The sequence below is a fragment of the Myripristis murdjan genome, chromosome 5 (assembly GCF_902150065.1).
Source record: "Myripristis murdjan chromosome 5, fMyrMur1.1, whole genome shotgun sequence".
NCBI classification, from domain to species: Eukaryota; Metazoa; Chordata; class Actinopteri; order Holocentriformes; family Holocentridae; genus Myripristis; species Myripristis murdjan.
The window spans coordinates 5,592,241-5,613,961 of record NC_043984.1 but is presented as its reverse complement, the minus strand read 5'-3'; the positions used below and the strand labels follow the sequence as shown (position 1 = coordinate 5,613,961).

At 41.6% G+C, this 21,721-nt stretch overlaps 1 protein-coding gene across 2 annotated transcripts in view; it reads left to right on the top strand.

Annotated features, from left to right (window-relative positions):
* Window positions 1-21,721, top strand: part of grm7 (glutamate metabotropic receptor 7) — a 291,232-nt gene that overhangs the window by 187,016 nt on the left and 82,495 nt on the right. For both annotated transcript variants that reach the window (XM_030051920.1, XM_030051922.1), the window contains exon 5: window positions 8,561-8,698. In XM_030051920.1, coding sequence (XP_029907780.1) covers window positions 8,561-8,698 — 138 coding nt within the window. The remainder of the gene's footprint in view (window positions 1-8,560; window positions 8,699-21,721) is intronic.

Below are 21,721 nucleotides of genomic sequence, written 5' to 3'. Positions count from 1 at the left end.
TTTTTTTCTGTTTCTTCTCTCAGCATAAGCACCACTTAGGCAGACGCAATTTATGCAGTTTTGATGGCAGCCATAATGAAGATGTTTCAGGTGAGGACAGCAAAGTTACCAGTTCAAGACAAGTGCTTCAGCAGGGCGCAGGATGTTAATTAAGTCACTGTTGTTAAGATGTCAAAGCTGAAATCTGAGGTCTTCACACTTCTGGTGGTGTGAGGTATCTGTCAGCCCACAGCAGAGGCCATGTAGCAGCCACTGACTGTTTGTGTGCTGCTAGCTCACAAATCAACAGTTCCCACATGTAGCATCTTTCAACCAGGTAATTTGACTTGAGGACTGTAACTTTTGGACGGAAATTAGACATTGAGCACGTTTACATGCACACCTTATTCCTGTATTAACCGGAATATTCGCAATATTCCGGTTGCGCACGCGTCATGTAAACACGCACCGAACCCGATTAAGGTCATATTCCGGTTGGAGAGAATTCCGAATAAGTTCCCCCTGGAATATTCCTGTTCCAACCGGAATATTGGGGCATGTAACCACCTTAGTCGGAAAACTCCCCGAACCGGAATATTCAGTCACGACTGCGCATGCTCGACTCACAGGGAATCCTGTGGCGTCTTTGTTGCTATGGTTACCTACAAGCGGGGAAAACGGCAGGGCGAACAGCAGCAAGAGCCAGGAGACTGCAGTCTGCATTCAGCTAATGAAAGACTTAAATATCACGGAGTATATCGACGGGAGAAAACATAGAAATAGCGACAAAAGAAGGAGAAAAAGAAGAAGAAGACGAGGAAGAAGACTTCTTCGTCTGTTTTTCCGGCAGACCAGACGCCTATACGCGTACTGCTGCCCCCCGCGGCTGAGTGTCGCATTACGTCAGAGAGTGGAATACGCCGAAACACGGGGGCATGCCAAGTAACATGTAAACGGAATATTCCAGTTGCCGCGGCGCAGTTACCTTAACCGGAATATTGAGCCGAACTGGAATAAGGTGTGCATGTAAACGTACTCATTAACATTGTGTGCCACTGGAATATCAGTCAGGTTGGCCAAAAAATGGCTTTCAGAGTAAGCTCAGTGGGTAAGCTAGTGTAAGACAGGGTTTTTGGGTGTCTTACCTATTGTCTAAATTATCGGAGGGCTGTGGGTGCAGTAAGAGCACGGGGACAACTTCTCTCATGCCACTCGAACCACTTTATTTTGTCCGGAGCAAAGAGAGAAGGACAACTGACAACTCACAACCAAAAATTGCCATCTCCCCAGTTTATGCATCACTCCGCCGATCCTAACCACAACTCAAATTACGTGCACGCAATGCGCACCACACCACATAGTTCCAAATGAAAAACTAAACAACTTAACACAATATTTATAAATGCAGTGCCCATTAATTAAATTATCTGTACTCAAAATAATAAACAATACAAAATAAGGCAATCTGGTGAATATGTCCTCAAAAATAAATCTCTTCTTACACTAGCATGCTAACTAACGTGAGCTTACCAGCCCACGTTTGTCCATGGTAAATTACACTTTGCAGTTCTGTCAATACTAAATGAAGCGTTGTGTTTTTCGTTAACGTTTGTGTTTGTCCGAGAAACATTTGGCTTTTGTAATAGGAGAAACAGAAACGGTTTCCGGCTTGTTTTCCAGCAATGCCAGAAAACCCAAAAAACTGGCCGTCGAGGTTAAATTGTCGTCAGAAAGCCGATGAGGTCTGAGATTGTTTTGAAGGCAAATTGGCCGTTGTTTACATGCACACCTTATTCCTGTATTAACCGGAATATTCGCAATATTCCGGTTGCGCACGTGTCATGTAAACACGCACCGAACCCGATTAAGGTCATATTCCGGTTGGAGAGAATTCTGAATAAGCCCCCTGGAATATTCCTGTTCCAACCGGAATATTGGGGCATGTAACCACCTTAGTCGGAAAACTCCCCGAACCGGAATATTCAGTCACGACTGCGCATGCTCGACTCACAGGGAATTCTGTGGCGTCTTTGTTGCTATGGTTACCTGCAAGCGGGGAAAACGGCAGGGCGAACAGCAGCAAGAGCCAGGAGACTGCAGTCTGCATTCAGCTAATGAAAGACTTAAATATCACGGAGTATATCGACGGGAGAAAACATAGAAATAGCGACAAAAGAAGGAGAAAAAGAAGAAGAAGACGAGGAAGAAGACTTCTTCGTCTGTTTTTCCGGCAGACCAGACGCCTATACGCGTACTGCTGCCCCCCGCGGCTGAGTGTCGCATTACGTCAGAGAGTGGAATACGCCGAAACACGGGGGCATGCCAAGTAACATGTAAACGGAATATTCCAGTTGCCGCGGTGCAGTTACCTTAACCGGAATATTGAGCCGAACTGGAATAAGGTGTGCATGTAAACGTACTCATTAACATCGTGTGCCACTGGAATATCAGTCAGGTTGGCCAAAAAATGGCTTTCAGAGTAAGCTCAGTGGGTAAGCTAGGGCAAGACAGGGTTTTTGGGTGTCTTACCTATTGTCTAAATTATCGGAGGGCTGTGGGTGCAGTAAGAGCACGGGGACAACTTCTCTCATGCCACTCGAACCACTTTATTTTGTCCGGAGCAAAGAGAGAAGGACAACTGACAACTCACAACCAAAAATTGCCATCTCCCCAGTTTATGCATCACTCCGCCGATCCTAACCACAACTCAAATTACGTGCACGCAATGCGCACCACACCACATAGTTCCAAATGAAAAACTCAACAACTTAACACAATATTTATAAATGCAGTGACCATTAATTAAATTATCTGTACTCAAAATAATAAACAATACAAAATAAGGCAATCTGGTGAATATGTCCTCAAAAATAAATCTCTTCTTACACTAGCATGCTAACTACCTAGCGGCAGTTAGCTTACCAGCCCACGTTTGTCCATGGTAAATTACACTTTGCAATTCCATCAATACTAAATGAAGCGTGGTGTTTTTCGTTAACGTTTGTGTTTGTCCGAGAAACATTCGGCTTTTGTAATAGGAGAAACAGAAACGGTTTCCGGCTTGTTTTCCAGCTATGCCAGAAAACCCCAAAAACTGGCCGTCGAGGTTCAACTGTCGTCAGAAAGCCGATGAGGTCCGAGATTGTTTTGAAGGCAAATTGGCCGTTGTTTTTAAAGAATGAAGATGACACCGGTCTTGGCTATGTTGTGGTCTTCTTGTGGTCACAAAGCAGGCTCAGACACGCTGTAGCATCCGACCCAGAAAATCCCAGCCTGGCCGCACTGCTGGGCTCTGTGGAACTGGTAATTCACTGGGACAACATGTCACAATATTCCTGCGGTCTTTACATTACACTTCTTCTCTTTCTCCCTCTTCTTGCTTTCTTCTTGCCCTTTTTCCTCCCAGAACTTAAGTTTGCGGAGTCTAATTTGATCCACTGCAGGCGGTTCTACAATCTAAAAAGAGCATACACATTCTTTCTTGATTTTTTATTAAAAAAAAAAAATGCCTAAGAACATAAACTTTTGGGCTTGAAACCAGCCTTGAGAATTGCTGTTGCTTCTCATGCACAATTTTATTGTGCAGACTAAATGCAAAGAGAAAACTTTGAACTTCCTGAGACATGCCCACATTCTAGTGAGATCCCTACTGTAAAGCTGTTTGTACCAATAGAGCACTACAGGCATGATAACTGGCAGTTAGGCAAGTAAACAACAACTTTTTTTTTTCATTTGTTTCTTCTCCCAGCATCTGCACCACTCACACAGATGTAATTTATGTAATTTGTAATGGCAGCCGTTATGAAGAGGCTTTAGGTTAGAGTGAGGACAACAGGTTCACAAGTTCAAAGCAAATGCTAGAGAAGCGCTTTGTTAATAGGTTGCTTTCAGTTGCACTCAATAGCTGATTATTTAATAATTAAAAAAAAGTTGTTTGCCAGAGTTATTGTTATCTCATGTTCTTTCATATTTTGGGTCTTTTCCAGAACAACAGTCTTTGATGCGCTGTTGCGGCTTGTGTTAGAATCAAGGACCCACTGAGTTGTTGTTTTCTAACATTGTTTCTACTGGAAATAGGTTGAAATTGGCTCTCAAACTGACATCACTTTCAAAGTGAAATGAAAAGGGGGAAAAAAACAACAACAGAGCAATGCAGCCATGCTGTCACTAACAGTGGCAGATCCAGCTCCTCAAAATCACAGCCGACTCAGGAACAGTATCTGACCCGGAAAATCTCAGACTTTGGGTTCCACAGTGGTTGGCGCTGTGGAAGTGGTAATTCACTGGGATAACGTGTCACAATAGCCCGACACTATCTTTGTAGCAATGTCGCTGAAATCGCTGACCCGGAAAACCTGTGACATTTCTCAGTGAACTAGAACCGCAAAAACCAAACTCCAAAAAGGTGAAGTCGCTAACCTTTGTGTTCCGCCGCATGGTCGAACATGGGTATCCCGGCTTTGCTCATTATTCGTGCCACTCAATTTCTCTCAAAACAACATCGCAGTGATTCTCTTTTGATCTGTGCTGCCAGCTGTGATAAAACGCCTGCAGGGCCACAAGTTCACACAGGCGAGTGCTATTTTGAATCAGGCAAAAATGAAGAGTTTTATTTCAAAGTACTCTATATCTACTTTGAAAAACAAATCATAACCCAGTCTTCATCGTTAAAAATCTCTGTATAGCCATAGTGTTGACCTGTTATCAACTTGTCAACTTGGATGATTTTAGTTGCCTACTATCTTTTAACAAGTCTGTAATTGGTGGAATTTCATAAGAGTAGGTTTCACATTTTGCACAAGGTGGATATCTGGTTTTGGAGCAAATCTCTTTCAGTATGTTGAGGGAGACCAGGTACGCCCAGCTGTCAAAACATGGCTATTTTGCGGCATAACTACTTCACCTAATTAGCTTCTCTAAGATCAGCAGTATTTTGACATTATAGTCATAGTATTTTGGGTCTGCAGTGACAAGGTTCTGCAAGACTAATGACTTGAACAGTGATGGAATATTACATGGCATTTTACATCAGGGAATTCCCTGCAGGTGAAGCTACATACCTGAAAAATAGAGAAATCTCTCTCTTTTTTCCCACTATACTATACCAGGGTGGGCTAAGGTGGGGTGTGTGGGCTAAATTTGGCCTGCTACAAAATTAGATTTCACCCTGCAAGACCCAATAAGCTAATGCCTGCTAGTTCTATTTCTTCGTAATTAATCTTCAATTATATTTTTGGCCATCAGCCCGCTACCTATGGCAGTTTGTGTCAGCGAGTACACAGCTATGAGCTTGAGGAGAGGCAGTGGTGATCGCGGGCGGGCGGGCGGGCGGGCGGGCGGGGGGGCGGGTGGGTGGGAGGGTGTCTATAACAAGGGCTGTTAGCCTTGCTGAAACACTCAGTACAGGTACAAGGCATTCCAGCATAGTGACACCGACATGAAGAAATACAACCTGCTAAACAAGAGAAAGGAAATTTCAGTCGACTGCACAGCACATTAATAAAACATCTGTTCATTGTGTTTATAAGACAATAGTGGGCGTGATTGTTATTCTATTCAAAGGCAGTGCTGCTGTCCTCAGGACTTGAAGTTAGACTCAGAGATCTGACAATATAAGCTCCATAAAGTAGGCTATGTGCCATCAGGGATCTATATATATATTAAGATCAAACACTGCTTTCACCCTTGAGGTTACATTCAGATGCAGTCATTGTGAAAACCCTACTTTTTCAACTGCAAACAGTGCATACCGTTGCATTATTGCTCTGCTCCAAAGACTGATTATGAGGAAAAATGTTAATTAAGACGTCTTTTGAGACATCAGGAGCCAAAAATAACCTGGCCAGCTTGTGTCCTTTTGATGACACAAGCTTTATGCCTATTTAACTGTACTTCCCAGAATAATGTGTAGGGCTGCGCCAGTTCTAATAATGAATCGACTGGTTGAAATGATGAAGATGACGTAGAACAGACACATGATAGGAGACTTCTACAATGGCTACCAGTGCACACTAATGTTGAGTGAATGAAAACTGATGTTCACAGCCTCACTTCCCTACAATATGGCTAGTTAATTTTCTTTCTAGTGTTACATTTTACAGAGTTTATCAGTGTGAGAAAAACTGGCTTTATTTTTCTTCTCAAAAATCTGCTGTTCCATCAGTATAAACACCAGAACAGTTGTTCCTCTCTAGCCTTTGGAGACTGGGACTTGAAATCAGGCCGTGTCCATGTCAGTCAAAATACGTAGAGAGGAAGCCACCATGCATGCACCACTTTTTACATGTACCATGTCCAGCTGTTGCAGGAATATGCTAGTCAAAACCCTGCAGCAGTAATAGCTAGACATGTATGTGGGAAAATACTTTATTTGGATTGTCTAATGTTAATATTTTTATTGGCTGACTTTAACAATTGAGTCAGTGTAGATATTTAAGTTTATATCAGCCTGTCCAGTGTAAATACTTAGCATAGTGTCAGTTGACTTGTTGACATTAAAAAGAGGATCATCTTTATTTATGTGCAATCTAATTGGCCAGTGTGATAAATCATTGTACTCTGTCACACACACAAGCAACAACACAAATTTCCAACATGTTGGAAAATGACCGGATTTCTAAGATGGTCCCAGACTCTGCTTAGGGATGTCTAGATATGACATGCTAACCTTTTCATACTATTTCCTGTTTTTATGCCAGTCTTGACTTTGTGTGGGATGCCTAAATCATATGGTGACATCATATGGTGTGTGCCTGGCTTTAGATACTGTGGATGGTTTCATATGCTTTGAGAGTTGCCCTGTCTGAGACCTTATAAGACAAACTACCCATGCCTGGCCAACAATCACAAGCTCTAGCTTGTACCTCTCTGAAGTTACTGTGTGACAAAGGCTATCAGCAAGTCTTACCAAGATATCACATAGCCAAGTGAATTATGAAGCAGATTTCCTACTGTAATGGAGTCTTTTCAGGTTCCCCCAAGTACACTTCTCTTTTGTTCTATTATTCTCTAACTCTTTTATGTCAGATTTGAACCCACCACCTCTCCAGACAGACATGCATTTCCCCACTCACTCATCCTCTTCATTCCACTCGATTCAACAAAACTTATAGAGGTCAAGATCCTAATTTTACCCTGTCAGAAATGATTAAAATTTATGCTCCAGTGACATCATCACAAAGTGTCAAGGACATCTCACCAGTATCAGTGACAGAGAGAGAAGGCATCGAATGCCTATCAATTTGCAGACAATACTTATAGGGAGAGTAGGGACATGATTAAGTGGAGTTCTTAAGATAAAGGACTCTTCTCCTTCTAACTCAATTTCCTTCACTGGCTGTTGTGAGGGACTGAATGACAGAGTGGGGCAGACAAAGCTGTCAAAAAGATAAAAAATGTGTCCAACGTCTATCATTAATGTTTTTCCTTGATATATTCTCCATTTCTCACACTAAAGTAGTCCAGATAAGAATAGGTTTTTATAAAGTATATCATAAAGATGACATTCTTATAGGTTTTGTATGATGTGGCAGGGCTGGATCTATTCATTTTGGAGTCATTTCACGTGTCTTGCCAAGTGCTTTATCCTCATACTTACTCACTATACTGAGTATTCTGCCTCTCTGGGCTGGTTGATGGTTGGTCTGTGATACACTCGGCAATATACTGAGCAACTTTGTTGGCAGAAGCGCCCAAAAAGTTACCTCAACATTGTTTAACCCTCTGAAACCCATGAGTCCAGAGGCAGGCTTTAATTTGGAAATATTTTATTAAACCCTCTGACCCTTTATTTTAAAATTATTTTAAAAAATGCTACTTTGGCCTTTGAAAACACTTTTGTTCTTTTTTGGTCTTAAAAAACCCATAGAATGAAAACAACCATATTTTTCTTTGACTTTTCCTCCTTTTGTCCTGTAAAAAAAAAAAGTATTTTCCCCGATTTTTTTTTTTTTTAAAATATATTTTTAGATAAAAGTCTATACTTTCCAACCAAAACTTGCACCGTCATAGGCCTATACATTTCTCTATATAGGCCTATATATATCATTTCAAAAAATATTTTGAAATACTGTTATATTGTTATTTCTGGGTTTCAGACGGTTTGTGACAGTGGAACTTCTTGGGAGGCATTTGAGTTGTTTTGGGCACATTTCTTATTTACAGTGCCACAAAAATCACCTAGTTCATCACCAGCTCTTACAAATGTCACTGTGTATTTTCTTTTCTTTTTTTGTTATTTCATTTTTTGCCGCTGATTTATTCACATTTGATGCCTGTTTCATTTTTGAGTGCTGGCATTGTACTGACTTTTCAGAGGGTAAACTAGACTCTAACAGCTCTTTTAATATAAAATGTAATGTACAAAGCCAATAATTTAAGAGCCAAACTTGTCTCAGATCAGTGCTTCCCACATATTGCCCACTGGTAAAAACAGGCTCTGTTTCTTATTGTTGTTCAAGCTTCAGTGCTTCTATCACATTCTGTGCATGGTCCGGTGCTTGTGTGATGGTCTTTACGATCCTTAAAAAGCTAATTAGCAAGCTTCCTTTCTTACGTTGACCTGTTATTCGTTGACTTTCAGGGTTTGATGCATACTTCACGTCAAGGACTCTGGAGAACAACAGACGAAATGTGTGGTTCGCCGAGTACTGGGAGGAGAACTTCAACTGCAAGCTGATGAGCTCCTCCAAGAAAGACGAAAGCAGCAGAAAGTGCACAGGTAAGTGAATGTGTGTGTACGTGTGTGAGCGGGGAGTGTGGGATGTGAGGGTGTGGATATGAGTCAAGGTTTGGGTGAGGGATATGCCAATTGTTAAATTCTCGTCTGATACCGAAGTTTAAAATAACAATTTGGTCAAGTCATTATACTATCTTTGAACGATAAATGATATAAATCAATCATACATATTTATGAAATAACATTTATGAAACTTTAAATTCCTCCTCCAGCCATCCATTAAACCCCCCAAAAAATCATCTCTCTTTATCAATATTACATAATTTTACAATGAAAAAAAAAAAATCCCTTTATGCCTTATGGCTTACATGTAACTCTACACCTTGCCCTCATTAAGAATGTATGGATCTATGAATATGCAAATACCTTCTCACACTCCGGCTGGTAACTTGTATTGTATTTAATAATCTATCCATCTATTATTTTTTTCATTATATCTCTTAGTTACACTAATATTGTTCATATCCATTTTGAGTTGGTCTTGTTGATTTTTTGAAAATAAAACACTGTACACAGGAAGTCCCTAAGCAACATTAATGAAAGTTTTTTGTGAAAAATAACTGTTTGCCCCTTTAGCTTGCTATACAACTACCGACTCCCAAAAATTCCTCCTTCTAACAAACGTAGCCCATTTAATTCTAGTTTCTCAGTACAGTCCCTCCCCTGAGATCTGGGTCTCAGGAAACTGTGACCCTGTTCCACCTGGGACTCAGATATGTGACTTGCAGACCTAGTCGGATCAGAGGATGCAATTCCATGGTCGGTTTGCGTGTGACTTTCAAACACTTTTTTTTTTTTTTTTTCGGATGAGACACCATCAGTGTCGAGCCCAGACAACAATGGACGGATAAATATCAACAAGACCAATATTGGCCAATATCAGTATTCCATCCCTAGTTTGGGCGTGTTTGAGAGTGTTTGTCAGTCTGCATCTGTGTCTGTATGGTTTATAGATAGATAGATAGATAGTGTCTTTCAGAGACAATTCAGGAAAACACAGTGCCAGCATCACAGTCGTGATAAACACTATCACTGTGCATTAACTTTTGCCATAAACTGGTTCATCTCCTTGTGTAGTTGGCCTGATAAAGCATAGCAATTTGCAATTGTAAACAGAATCACATAGGTCTCTTTTGGCTACAATCAATAATGCGCAGCAAGTTCTCCAGCATGATTGTCTGAATAGAGCGCCAGCACTAATGAACCTGGTCTACTGAGAGCATTGACTGAAACCACAGAAGAACCAATTGTCTTGTCATTGTATTTTTCTTTACTTTCATTTGCTTTTGTTTTTTTATGCCATTCGTATTACATTTCCCTTTCCCTCCTCTCTTCTCTTTACTCCTCTCTTCATCTCCTTTCTTATTTCCTCACCTCTCACTGATTAATGTGATCCTTAGACATTATCTAAACGATATTTAAATGTATTTAAATTTGACAAACATTTACATAATATCCCAAATTAATTAGCAATGCATAATTTATCGTCACAATTTCCATTTCCCCGTAACTCTTTTTTTTTTTCCTTTCTTTGCCTTGACTTCCCTCCCTTTGCACATTATAATTCCTCACCACAGAGACGGCTGGGCTCATCTATGCCCCCTAGAACTAAGCCTTCAATTACATAATGAACACGCCTTCTGTGCCATTTCAGGAAGATTGAGTCCCCCTGCACACTCAGTGCAGCAAGTGGAGGGACAATGCATACCAGCAGATTGGCAACATTAAGCCTTGAAACTACCCTAATGACTCAAACAAGAGGAAATCCAACTGATCTGCCTCTCCCATAAATTTTGCACAGATTATCAAGGATACTCTGTGGAGGTCAGCTTATCTTAGTCAGAAAAACAAACAAAATAATCCTCAGTCACTGATGCTCTTTAAAGACAACATATTTACAACATGTTACAGCAGTAACATCAGTGCATAGTAGTTGCTGTTGTCGTTGTTTTAATAATAGGTGGATCCAGTGGCAATTGTAGCTACAAGTCTTGCAGTGTTAGTGTCAAGATCTTTTAGACATAGACTTATTGTGGTATACAGGTCTACACTATTTTACAAATTTTACAATGCTCCCTGGAGTGCGACCCATCCCATGTTACTGAAGTTTCAGTATTGTGTTCACCGAACCATCGGCAGTACTGGACACCGTCCATGATGCACTAGTCGTCATCTTATGCTGCAAAGCTAGGAGAAGTCCTACATCTCATTAGGAAAAGTGCTTTTGATCACAATTCCCAATGGGACCTCCCACTGGGGAGCTCAGGTATGATTTCTGAACTCCCAGTGGGCAGAGAAACAGCATACGACAAAGTTACTGGATACAACAAAAACCTTCTGTCAGTTCCCAGGACATCTCAAATGCAAAGTTAATCATCTTAAAGGTGGATTAAGATTTTTGCTGTGCCATAGCATAAATGACCATAGTATATCTGTGAGGTGATCATAGGATCATTAATCAGTTAGTGTCTCAATGATTATTTGGCCAAATTCTGAGATGTCTGGCTGTCACAAAGTACTCCGTTTCTGTTTTGGGACCCCCATTCCACACCCTACCTTTCTGTATTTTCAACCGCTCTGCATGATGGCACAACTGGCATCACACTACATTGTGCTCTCTGTTCCGTTTCAACCCATTACACATTGGCAGTGCCAGTGACCTGACAATGTTCTTGCAATTGACACTGGTTGCTGATAACTGCATCATGTCCCTTTAAATTTAGATGAATCTGCTTTTAGTTACATGCACTGTCAGAAATGGAGACCAAAGCCTCGAGGCCAAACTGTCAGAAATGGACTGGTTGTCAAGTCGACAACTGGTAACCAAGGATTTAGTTTACCATCCTTACAGCTCCCGTCATTTAATTGTTTTTTTTTATGCATCACACCTTGAAAACAGCTTTTCTGACAGTTGACAGGCATTTGCAAACATTGTAATAAAGTTAGGCCACCATCAAGGATGCTGTTTTCTGTATGCTGGCCATTTTCTGTACCTTGGCTATGCCAACAATCTTTGGTAAGCAACTTGTGCCTACCCACATTGCAATGCTAATCTCAGTAAAGAATAGCATATCAAGCATTATTGCTATAATCAAGCCACCACATGCTACAGAATTAGGAACCTGGCTCTTGGTTTGGTTAGAGCTGGCTTACTCAGTGGCCATTTTACAATAAACAATTAGACACGTTAGGTGGTTTTTATGTGTCTTACTGCGCTGGTGCAACTCATTTGCAAAGACAAAACAAACTGTAGATGGCAATTTGATGATATTCTCTGTGTGCATATATAAACCAGGCAGGCTTTAGGGCCATCAGATATGGAGAAAAAATATATATTAAAGTGATCCAAAAATTTCTGATCCTAGTAATCCCAGGATACAGTCAGGCCTGGTTGTTGGAAGTCTTTGCTACTCATGATATATGGTAATACTGTGTGTATAGGGTTATTACTACTATCTATAAAAGGGGAAGATTATTGTAGTTGATATATCATCTCAGAATGTCTGCGTGCCAGCAACACACCTTTGAGACTCTTTGTGGGATGAACACATGTTAAGAGAGCATGCTGTGTAGCAGGGGGATTGCCCTGTTGGCCATAACATCTGTCAAGGAGATAATCCAGGGTGGCCATGTTTTCACTGCCCAACAATATGATCGCTGCATCAGTCAGGGAATTATTTTCCTTTTTAACCAGCTTTACTTATGCCAGTCAATTTTGATTTAGTTGTGGTCTTAGTGTTTTGACTAAAATGCATTTTAGTTTTATGTCACTCTATAGTCATTTGAATTTTGTTGAGTGGCTTTAGTTGATTAAATCAAAATTGTATCCAATTCTACTGAATCATTTTTACATTTTTTCTGTCAATTCCTCATTAAACGATTTAGTGACTTTAATATGTAGACTGATCTCGATTCCTCATTATAGCTGCTTGTATTTTGTATCTGCCGTTTGTTTTTATACTGTGCTTGATATCGAAAACAGAGTTTGCCCATACATCTGTTCTCTTCCAGATTGAAGTCAGGAGCTGTGTTTTCATTCATCTCTTTCTGGCATTTTTGTCCCTTTATTTGTTGAGGAAAAATGTCATTATATTTCCTCACAGTTTTTGTCAGCAAAGGTTCTTTTTTTTTGGTCTCATTTTCCTCCTGGAAAAAGTGTTGTGGCCAAAAACTTTTAGACACAGACTAAGATTTTAAAATGACCTGTATTGTATTGTATGATTGTAAATCAAACACAAAATGAAAGCACTGATATTTCTGCTTTCATGGGCACTGGTGTAAAACCAAATGTAGTTGACAAGCTAGTGGTAGTATGACCTCCCCATTAATGCCAACAAGTCCTCCAACTCATATGACCACATAGGTCATTTGTTGTGACCCCGCTAACCCAACCAACAGGAGCATTTCCTAAATTAGTAACATTAGTGAGTACGACCCACAGGAGCATCTCTAATGCTTAATGTTACAAAATGTTTTCTAACATTCGGTCTGGGTGACCTCGGACACCCCAGCCTCCTTATGCGGACTTTGTGGCTCCCTCAGTATTGCACCGTAGTGTCGTTATTTACAGGGCCACTAGAGGTCGCTTACCTTTTACAGTTTTTTTTTTCAATTGTTTACACACAATTTTGAAAACAGGGCTCCTTTTTTCTAAACACCTCACACAATTAACCAAACACCACACCCAATTTGCAGAACACCCCAGTTTGTTTGCAAAATGAAACATATCAGCCAAAACCATAAACAAATTGATAAAAATCTTATTTTGTTCTCATGTCACTAACACATTCTTTCAATGATCGTACACTGTTTCAATCTATTACATACTACCGTAATTAATTCAAAACACATTTGTAAAAACCCTTTTTTAAGAAATAGTGAAGGAATTTATTCAGAAATATTGTTTGAGAGCATGGTTATGGGATAATTTAGATGACAAAAATATATTGACAAATCCAATACATACTTCATGATTACTTTGAGGTATACAGAGAAAGTACACAAGTACTATAAACGTACCAAGCACTGCACAACACTGATGTGCACAGTTATAGTAACATGTCAATCAACAAGGAAAATCAGAACAAAATAGTAGTTTTCTTACCTGTAGACAAACAGGACACTGAGGGAAGCTGGACTGAGAGTTCAGCCAAATCTCAGCAGAAATACAGTAGCAACAGTAATTCTTCTTCTTTGTTCAGGTGCTATCACTTCTTCAGGTCCCTCTCTACCTCTTCCTCTACCTAGGCCTCTTCCTCTACCTCCTTCTTCCCCTCTTTGAGCTCCTCCTCTCATTCTCACTCTTTTTCTTCTAACTCCTTCCATTTTTGCTGAAGACAGGTGAACTCACCTGCTGGCTTTTATACCTACCTGAGTGCTGTATTTTCAATTAAGCACGTGTGTTTCCACAACAGGTCGATGTGCTTATCCAGTTTGTTCATTAGTGTGGTCACTGGCAAGCCAGGGCTTTGTAATGAGAAGGAGATAGCCTCACAATCCTTATCTGTGTCTAAGGTGTGAAAATGCGTGTAGAGTTTTGCAAATCACTGTGTGTAATGTTTTGCAAAAAGTGTGAAGCCGAGTCTGTGCTTACTGTTGCGCAACTCTGGACAGGTGTTTTGCTTCTTGCGTGTAAAGATTTGTTAATTGTGTGAAAATTTTCATTTTAGTGTGCAAAATGTCATGATGGCGGCGCCCTGTCCTGCTGCAGCTGCTCCGGCTCACACAGCCACTTTATTGTTAATTTCGCCATCTAGATGAGTGTTTGCAGCATCAACAGTTCAGCGAAACTGTGTAAGAACAATATATGACTGGCAGGTTGTGATTAGTTTGAGCAAATTCAGTAACTTGGAGACCCGGAGATGCGGACCGTTTCACACAGCCTCGGTCTGCTACGCCGGTCAGATCCAGCGGCATTCAGAGCAGCGGAGTCTCCCCCCAGCACAGGCCGCCCGCGGAGACATTGGAGGAAGCTTCCATCAGTCCTGCTCGCCAACGTACGCTCCCTGGAAAACAAGCTGGACTACAAAAAGCTGGACTTAAACACCAAAAGGGAGACAAGAAACTGCTGTATCCTCATTCTCACCGAGACGTGGCTCAACTCTTCTGTCCCTGACACCGCCATTAGCCTGGATGGGCTAACAACATTCAGATCCGACAGAAGCCATGCTCTCACAGGTAAAACCCGGAGGGGTGGTGTTTGCATCTACACTAATAACAGCTGGTGTAACAACGCCACCCTGGTCTCCAGTCATTGCTCAGTGGACATAGAGTTTATGATTGTGAGGTGCAGGCCTTTCTACCTGCCCCGGGAATTCACCAACGTCACCATTGTTGCTGTTTACATTCCACCCAGCGCCAGCACTAAACAAGCCCTGAGTGTTCTCTACCGTGCCATCAGCGACATGCAATCCACATATCCGGAAGGCATTTTTATTGTTGCGGGGGACTTTAACCGGGCCAACATGAAGACTATGCTTCCAAATTTTTATCAGCATGTGGATTTTGCTACCAGAGGGGAGAATACATTGGACTTCGTTTATACAAACATCAAGAGGGCATTCAGAGCAGCCCCCCGCCCCCACCTTGGCTCCTCAGACCACCTCTCTGTTATGCTAATTCCTGCATACTAGCCCGTGCTCACCAGAGAAAAGCCTGCTGTGAAGAAGGTGAGAGTGTGGCCTGAGGGAGCTATGTCTGCACTGCAGGACTGTTTTGAGTGCACCGAATGGTGCATGTTCAGAGAGGCTGCAACAGACAACCAACACACTAATGTGGTGGAGTATGCTGCACCTGTGTCAGACTGCATTCAGTGGTGCATGGAGGAGGTTACAGTCACCAAGACAATCACCACACGGGCCAACCAGAAACCTTGGATGACTACGGAGGTGTGAGTGAGACTGAGGGAGCGCAATGCTGCGTTCAAATCTGGTGATGCGACGGCACTTAGATCAGCGAGGGCAAATCTGAACCGTGCCATCAGGGTAGCAAAGTGCGCCCACAGTCAGAAGATCCAAGGTTTCTTCCAGGACCCCAGCAACACCAGACAACTGTGGCAGGGCATCCAGACTGTCACTGACTACAAAGCCACACCCACACCCTGCCAGGATGACATCGGCTTCCTCAATGAGCTCAATAACTTCTTCGGAAGGTTTGAAGCTCTGAACAGCAACCCTGTGAGGAAAGCTACCCCCCACCCCGATGAGCAGGCACTCAGGCTCGAAACCACTGCCGTGCGGAGAGCCCTGAGGAAGGTCAACGCACGGAAAGCTGCAGGCCCTGACAACATTCCAGGACGGCTGATCAAGGAATGTGCAGACCAGCTGGCCCACGTGCTCACAGACATTTTCAACACCTCTCTGAACCAGGCTGTCGTCCCCCCGTGTTTCAAGTCAGCCACAATAATTCCAGTGCCCAAGAAATCAGCCATCACATGCCTTAATGACTTTCGCCCCGTTGCACTCCACCATCCACCATCATGAAGTGCTTCGAGAGGGTGGTTAAGGACCAAATCATCTCCATACTCCCCCCATCATTCGACCCGTTCAGTTTGCATACCAGCCTAACCGCTCCACTGAGGATGCCATCTCCACTGCTCTCCACTTGAGCCTGGAGCACCTGGAGGAGAAGAACACCCACGTACGGATGCTGTTCCTGGACTTCAGCTCAGCATTCAATACGATCATCCCCCAGGACCTGGTATGCAAATTGGGGCCCCTGGGCCTCAAGACCCCCCTGTGTAACTGGCTACTGGACTTCCTCACCGACAGAACCCAGTCTGTCTGAGTGGGTAACAACACCTCCAGTGTCATCTCCCTGAACAACGGCTCCCCCAGGGATGTGTTCTGAGCCCCCTGCTGTTCACTCTGATGGCCCACGACTGTCGTCCCAGGTACAACAGCAACCACATCCTGAAGTACGCGGACGACACAACAGTTGTGGGCCTCATTCAGGACAACAACGAACTGGCTTACAGGGAGGAAGTGAGACATCTTGTGGACTGGTGGAAGGTGAACAACCTGGTCCTGAACGTTGAGAGCCCCTAAACAACTGTCTAAACAACTGTAAAAAAAACTGTAAAGTGTACCTCCAGGTCAAAATAAACTGCTGTAGAAACACCCTATGGGGTCGTTTTTTATGCCAGAGGACAGTCTCATTTATTCAGTTGCATAGTTACTCTCTGACAACTCAACAAAAACACACATCAGCATTGCTAAGTGTTTTCCTAGAGCTAACCTGGCTGAAATCAATTGCAAGCCAGTTGGAAGCGGGCCACTGAAAACACAGCCTGTATCTAGATGAAGAGCCCTTTGGCACTGTGGGGCTGGTGCCATCGCCTGCAGTCAGTAGCTGAGAACAATTTATACACTTCAGTGGCCGGGGGTGGTGACAGGCGGCAGCTCAGCTCTTAGGATGACATTATGCTTATGGTGCCTTTGAAGGGGCTGGAGTTTGGATAATATCATGCCGACAGGGTCCAATGGGAGTCCTGTTCTGTGTGTGTGTGAATCTGTGTGTGTGTGTGTTGGCAAGAGACAAAGTGAAAGAGGGGGAAAAGGAGAAAGATATGAGGGGTCATAGAGAGGAGAGAGACAGAGAGATTCCTGTTTTTGCGATAACATTAAGCTTTGGGTCCCATTGCCACAGGCAAGGAAATAGAGAGGGGGTGGAGACTGCAGTCAGGATCTCTAGAGGGACCCTAAAAACAGATAGGAAGCCTCCGATCAACGTGTGCTTAAAGGTGCACCCGCATGGCACATACCCAGGGTAATAATTGGTGCTGTCAGCGCAGGGAGCCAGCTGATAGCTGAGCAGAGAACAGTCTGCTTCCCTCACAGTTTAAACCAAAACAGCATCGAACAATGTCAAGACACAAGGCTGTCAGAGGTTAGGAAGAATCATTTCTTTAGGAAGATGTCATGGCAGATATTGAGGATAATACTTACTGCTGAGAGCAAAGGTAGCCAGTTGTTAAGTGGGAACAGAACATCAGCCTTCTCTCGGGTTGGATCAGATTGTGTTTCTCAGTTGGACAGTTGTGGAGGTCTAGGTTATTGTTTCTCGAAAACTGAGTTTCCCTTTATTACATTCGTTCCTTCCTGTGGCCTATCAGGTGCCAATAGGAGTTTGTTTTTTTTTCCTCACCTCCAACATCTTTTATCATTATGGTTAAAAATGTTGTTTACACTGTACTTCAAGAAGTTAGGAGTAATAAAATAGCATTGAGGAAAAACAGGACAATATGTTAAGAAAAAATTTGTCCAGCACAGGAACAATGACTGGAGGTCAACTAATGCAATAATATAAATTATTAAAAAACACTAAAGAAAGGCTAATATTCTTCTTGTCAGCCCAATGCCTGTTGAGACATTCTTCTCCTTTAAGCACTTGGAAACAATAATAATAATAATAATAATAATAATAATAATAAATTATTAAAGTTAATGCAGTATCTGGAGTGTAGAAATAACATTTCTCTTAAAACAAGTGGAAAAATCTGACAGTGGGATGAGAGAATTACCCTGCATTTTAAATCAGATGATTGACATGAATTTCCCAGAAATTTTGGGGGTAATTTATAACCACCCATTAGGGAGATTTTACCACTACAAAGACCATTTTAACGCTGTGCATGAGATTAAATAGCTTTGTAAGATGGACATTGTTGCAATACCCATTGCTGCTCCCTTCGTCTCTGACCCTGCAGAAGCACAGTCAGAGGTGGTGCCATCATGACCAAAGGGACCACTGTGTCCCCCTCTGTAACAAAATGTACTTTGCTAGTGTCTGCAGCAGCTCCCTCTCTGATTGCACATAGGCTCAGTTTTCATTTTTGCTGTCTTCATATGGGCAGAAACTCCCTAGTGTGGCAGTCATTGCAAATGGTAATTCCCACATCCACCACACAAGATATGGCTGTACTCTAAGCTTTTGCTACATACAGTATGCGTGACAGAACTAGTTAATACCAGTATTTTAATTGAGGGTATGTTCTTTTAACCTGCATTGGATGTGCAGGTTACAAGAGCTGAGCAGTATACAGTGGAAACCAATGTGATCACTATAAACCGCATATAGTGATCACATCTGTCCAAGCTGAATCGATTGTTACAGGTGGATGATTGTTACAACCATTTTTGTTGTTGTTGTTAATGCTACTGACTGTTTCAAAATACTTTCCAAATTACAAAATAAATTACTCTCATTCAAATATACTACAGTGCAGTGTGTGAAATAAAGTACAAATTACAATCAGGCTGCAGCGTAAAACACTATCATGCTGTTGAGAAATACAGTAACATCAGTGGTGCACATAATACCCCAACTTAATTGCGGTAAGTGAATTATTTACCCAGCTTGTACAGGAATGACTCTGTTCCAAGTTTTTGATCCATATAAACAGTTGATAACTAATTGTGATCACTATAAACTGTTTCCACTGTTGTCATAAAAAAAAAAAAAAAAAATAGACTGACAGATACTGTGATTACGAAATGAATCATAGCTTTATTGGAAATGCTAATTTTTGTAGCATCGTTTTCATTGACAAAACTATTAAAATGATTGATTTGAAGGAATGATTTTTGCTAGCCAAACACAATATGTTTTCTTACATTTGGAGAGTATGATTTCTCAGTCAGGGCAGCTCTGTAGCATCACAATATGTAATTAATAATGACATTTTATCACTCATTTTACCTTTATCAAAAAAAAAAAAAGAAAAAAAATGGAACTCCTGCGACACTTGGCCACATTGCAGTTTCACAGATATTTCAATTAATTGTTCTGCCCTACAGGCTGCCTCTTTTTATTGTGGTGTTACTAGCCACCTAATATCCAGATCACCATGTAGTTTTATTGTGTGGCTGGCTAACAGTTTAACCTTGGAAGACAAGGATATTTACCTGAAGAATGAGGCAGGTCAGAGTGAGTAATGCATGAACACTCTGGTAAAACATGACTCTGAAATAGAGCACAGTAATATTCAGTATTGAAATGTGTGTTTGACAGTTTTAGGTCCCTGTTGGAGCTGTGATTTGTAGTGCTAACAGGCTCCTGATGTTGTGCTATTAGTTGCTTGGCTAGCTCGGCTGCTCCTCTTCCTATAATGAGATTATTTGGGAGCAGTATTGATAGCATGTCTCCTTCTGTGTTTCACTCATCCTCAGCCAAATTGCTTCTTCCATTTTATTTTCCTCTCGTTATTTATTTATGAGACTGTGCACCAAAGACAAATAAAGAAAATAACAAAGCCAGTACAGCGCTTCCAGAACGCTGCCTTTTCTCATTTTTGTTTGCTGCTCATCCTGTACAGCTCCTGAGGCCATTTTCATTCAACCTGTTTGATGGAGGGTAAAACGTTTTGAGTGAAGTTGAATTGAATTTAAACGCAGGCTGTTTCTCTGCCACAACATCCATTCCAGCCTCCTCTGACCATTCCACCCACCTTAAACATTTATCATTTTTTAGCACACAGCACACTAACAGTGATACCTTGTTATTCACAAAAACAGGAAAAAATAAAAGAATCATGATTTTATATCTTTGGTGTCCACTCTTGTATGCCTGCTCTGTATAACATTTAGGGCTAAAAGACATCTTGCAAGGTGCAGGTCCTGGTGATTCAGGTTTTTTTTTTTTTCTGTGTTCTTTTGGCAAGCCCCACCATCAAATTTTTCTTTTGGCTTGTGCAAAATAGAGTGCGGATTGGGCCACATGTTTTGTCCAAATCTGACCCGAGTCTGAGAACGTAGTAACCGAGCTTGACCCAAACCCAGCGGGCACTCTGGCGTGTTTGGGTCAAGATTTTGTTGTCTTCAGCGTCATCACATAAACTCCAGCACTGTACAGGAAATTGCCCAGAACAGACATTAGGTACATCATTTTAGTTAATTTTACACTAGAGTTCCACTAAAATAAAGCTGACTTCACCCAACCCGACTGGGACCTAAACATAATTTCCAACTTGTGTACTAAGGCTATGTCCTGACTGCAGCATCCTGGGTTTGAATCCGACCTCAGGCCCTTTGCTGCAAGTCATCCCTTCCCCTGCCTTTTTTCTCTACTGTGATTATAATATAAAGCAAAAAAAAAAAGCAAAAGCAAAAAAAAAAAAAAATTCTTTAAGAAAAAGAAAGCATAAATGTTGATAGCATTTGCATTTCAATGTATTTGTTGGTTTGCAGAAACTTAAATGGCAACGTTTTATTCTGGTGACTGGGCTGAAACTGTTTATGCAGCTGTTCTACCTCCATCAGTGGTTAGGGAGATAGATTAAGAAATTACTTCATTTTTATAGTTATAGGTCAACCTGGCGAGTGACAGAAGTGTGCTGAATTTCTTGGGAATGAGATTAAAGTGGGAAAGTCAATGTATATGCAAAAATATAATTGTTCTGCTCCAACAGTCCCACCTGTCATAAACTCATGTCCCTCCAACAATTACATTCTGCTGAAAAGAGAGGACAAATTCCCATACAGTCAACCTAGTTGTGCAGCAGAGGTACTGTAGTACAGAAGTTTTACAAGGTTCCTGCAGGGCGTTTACTGTTGTTAAAAAAAAATGCAGATTGTGTGCAGAGACAATTTTCACCAACTGCATGAATAAAGACCCAGTGTGGTATGCAGATATGAAGCCCACGTGGTTGCCAGTGCATTTGTATGATATGATTCATATTGTATATGATTCATATGTAATATTGTTTTGCTTGTGTAGGAGGACACTTACATTTCCATGCATATCGTTTTTGCCCAGAAATACTGACCCTGCACTTTAACACAGTGCTTCCATTGTTACATGCATTAACCAGATTATAAGATATTGAGATGCTGTGTGTATAAACTCATATTTTCTACAGTAGAATAACCGTGGTGCACATAATGGTAAACAGTGACTGTTAAAATGGGAGTGAGAGAGAAGGGATGACGTGACGCAGGTCAAGAGGCGAAAGCCGGCAACACACAATGAGTGGTCTGAGCTCCACTCACCGCTTGGTTGAGCACAGAA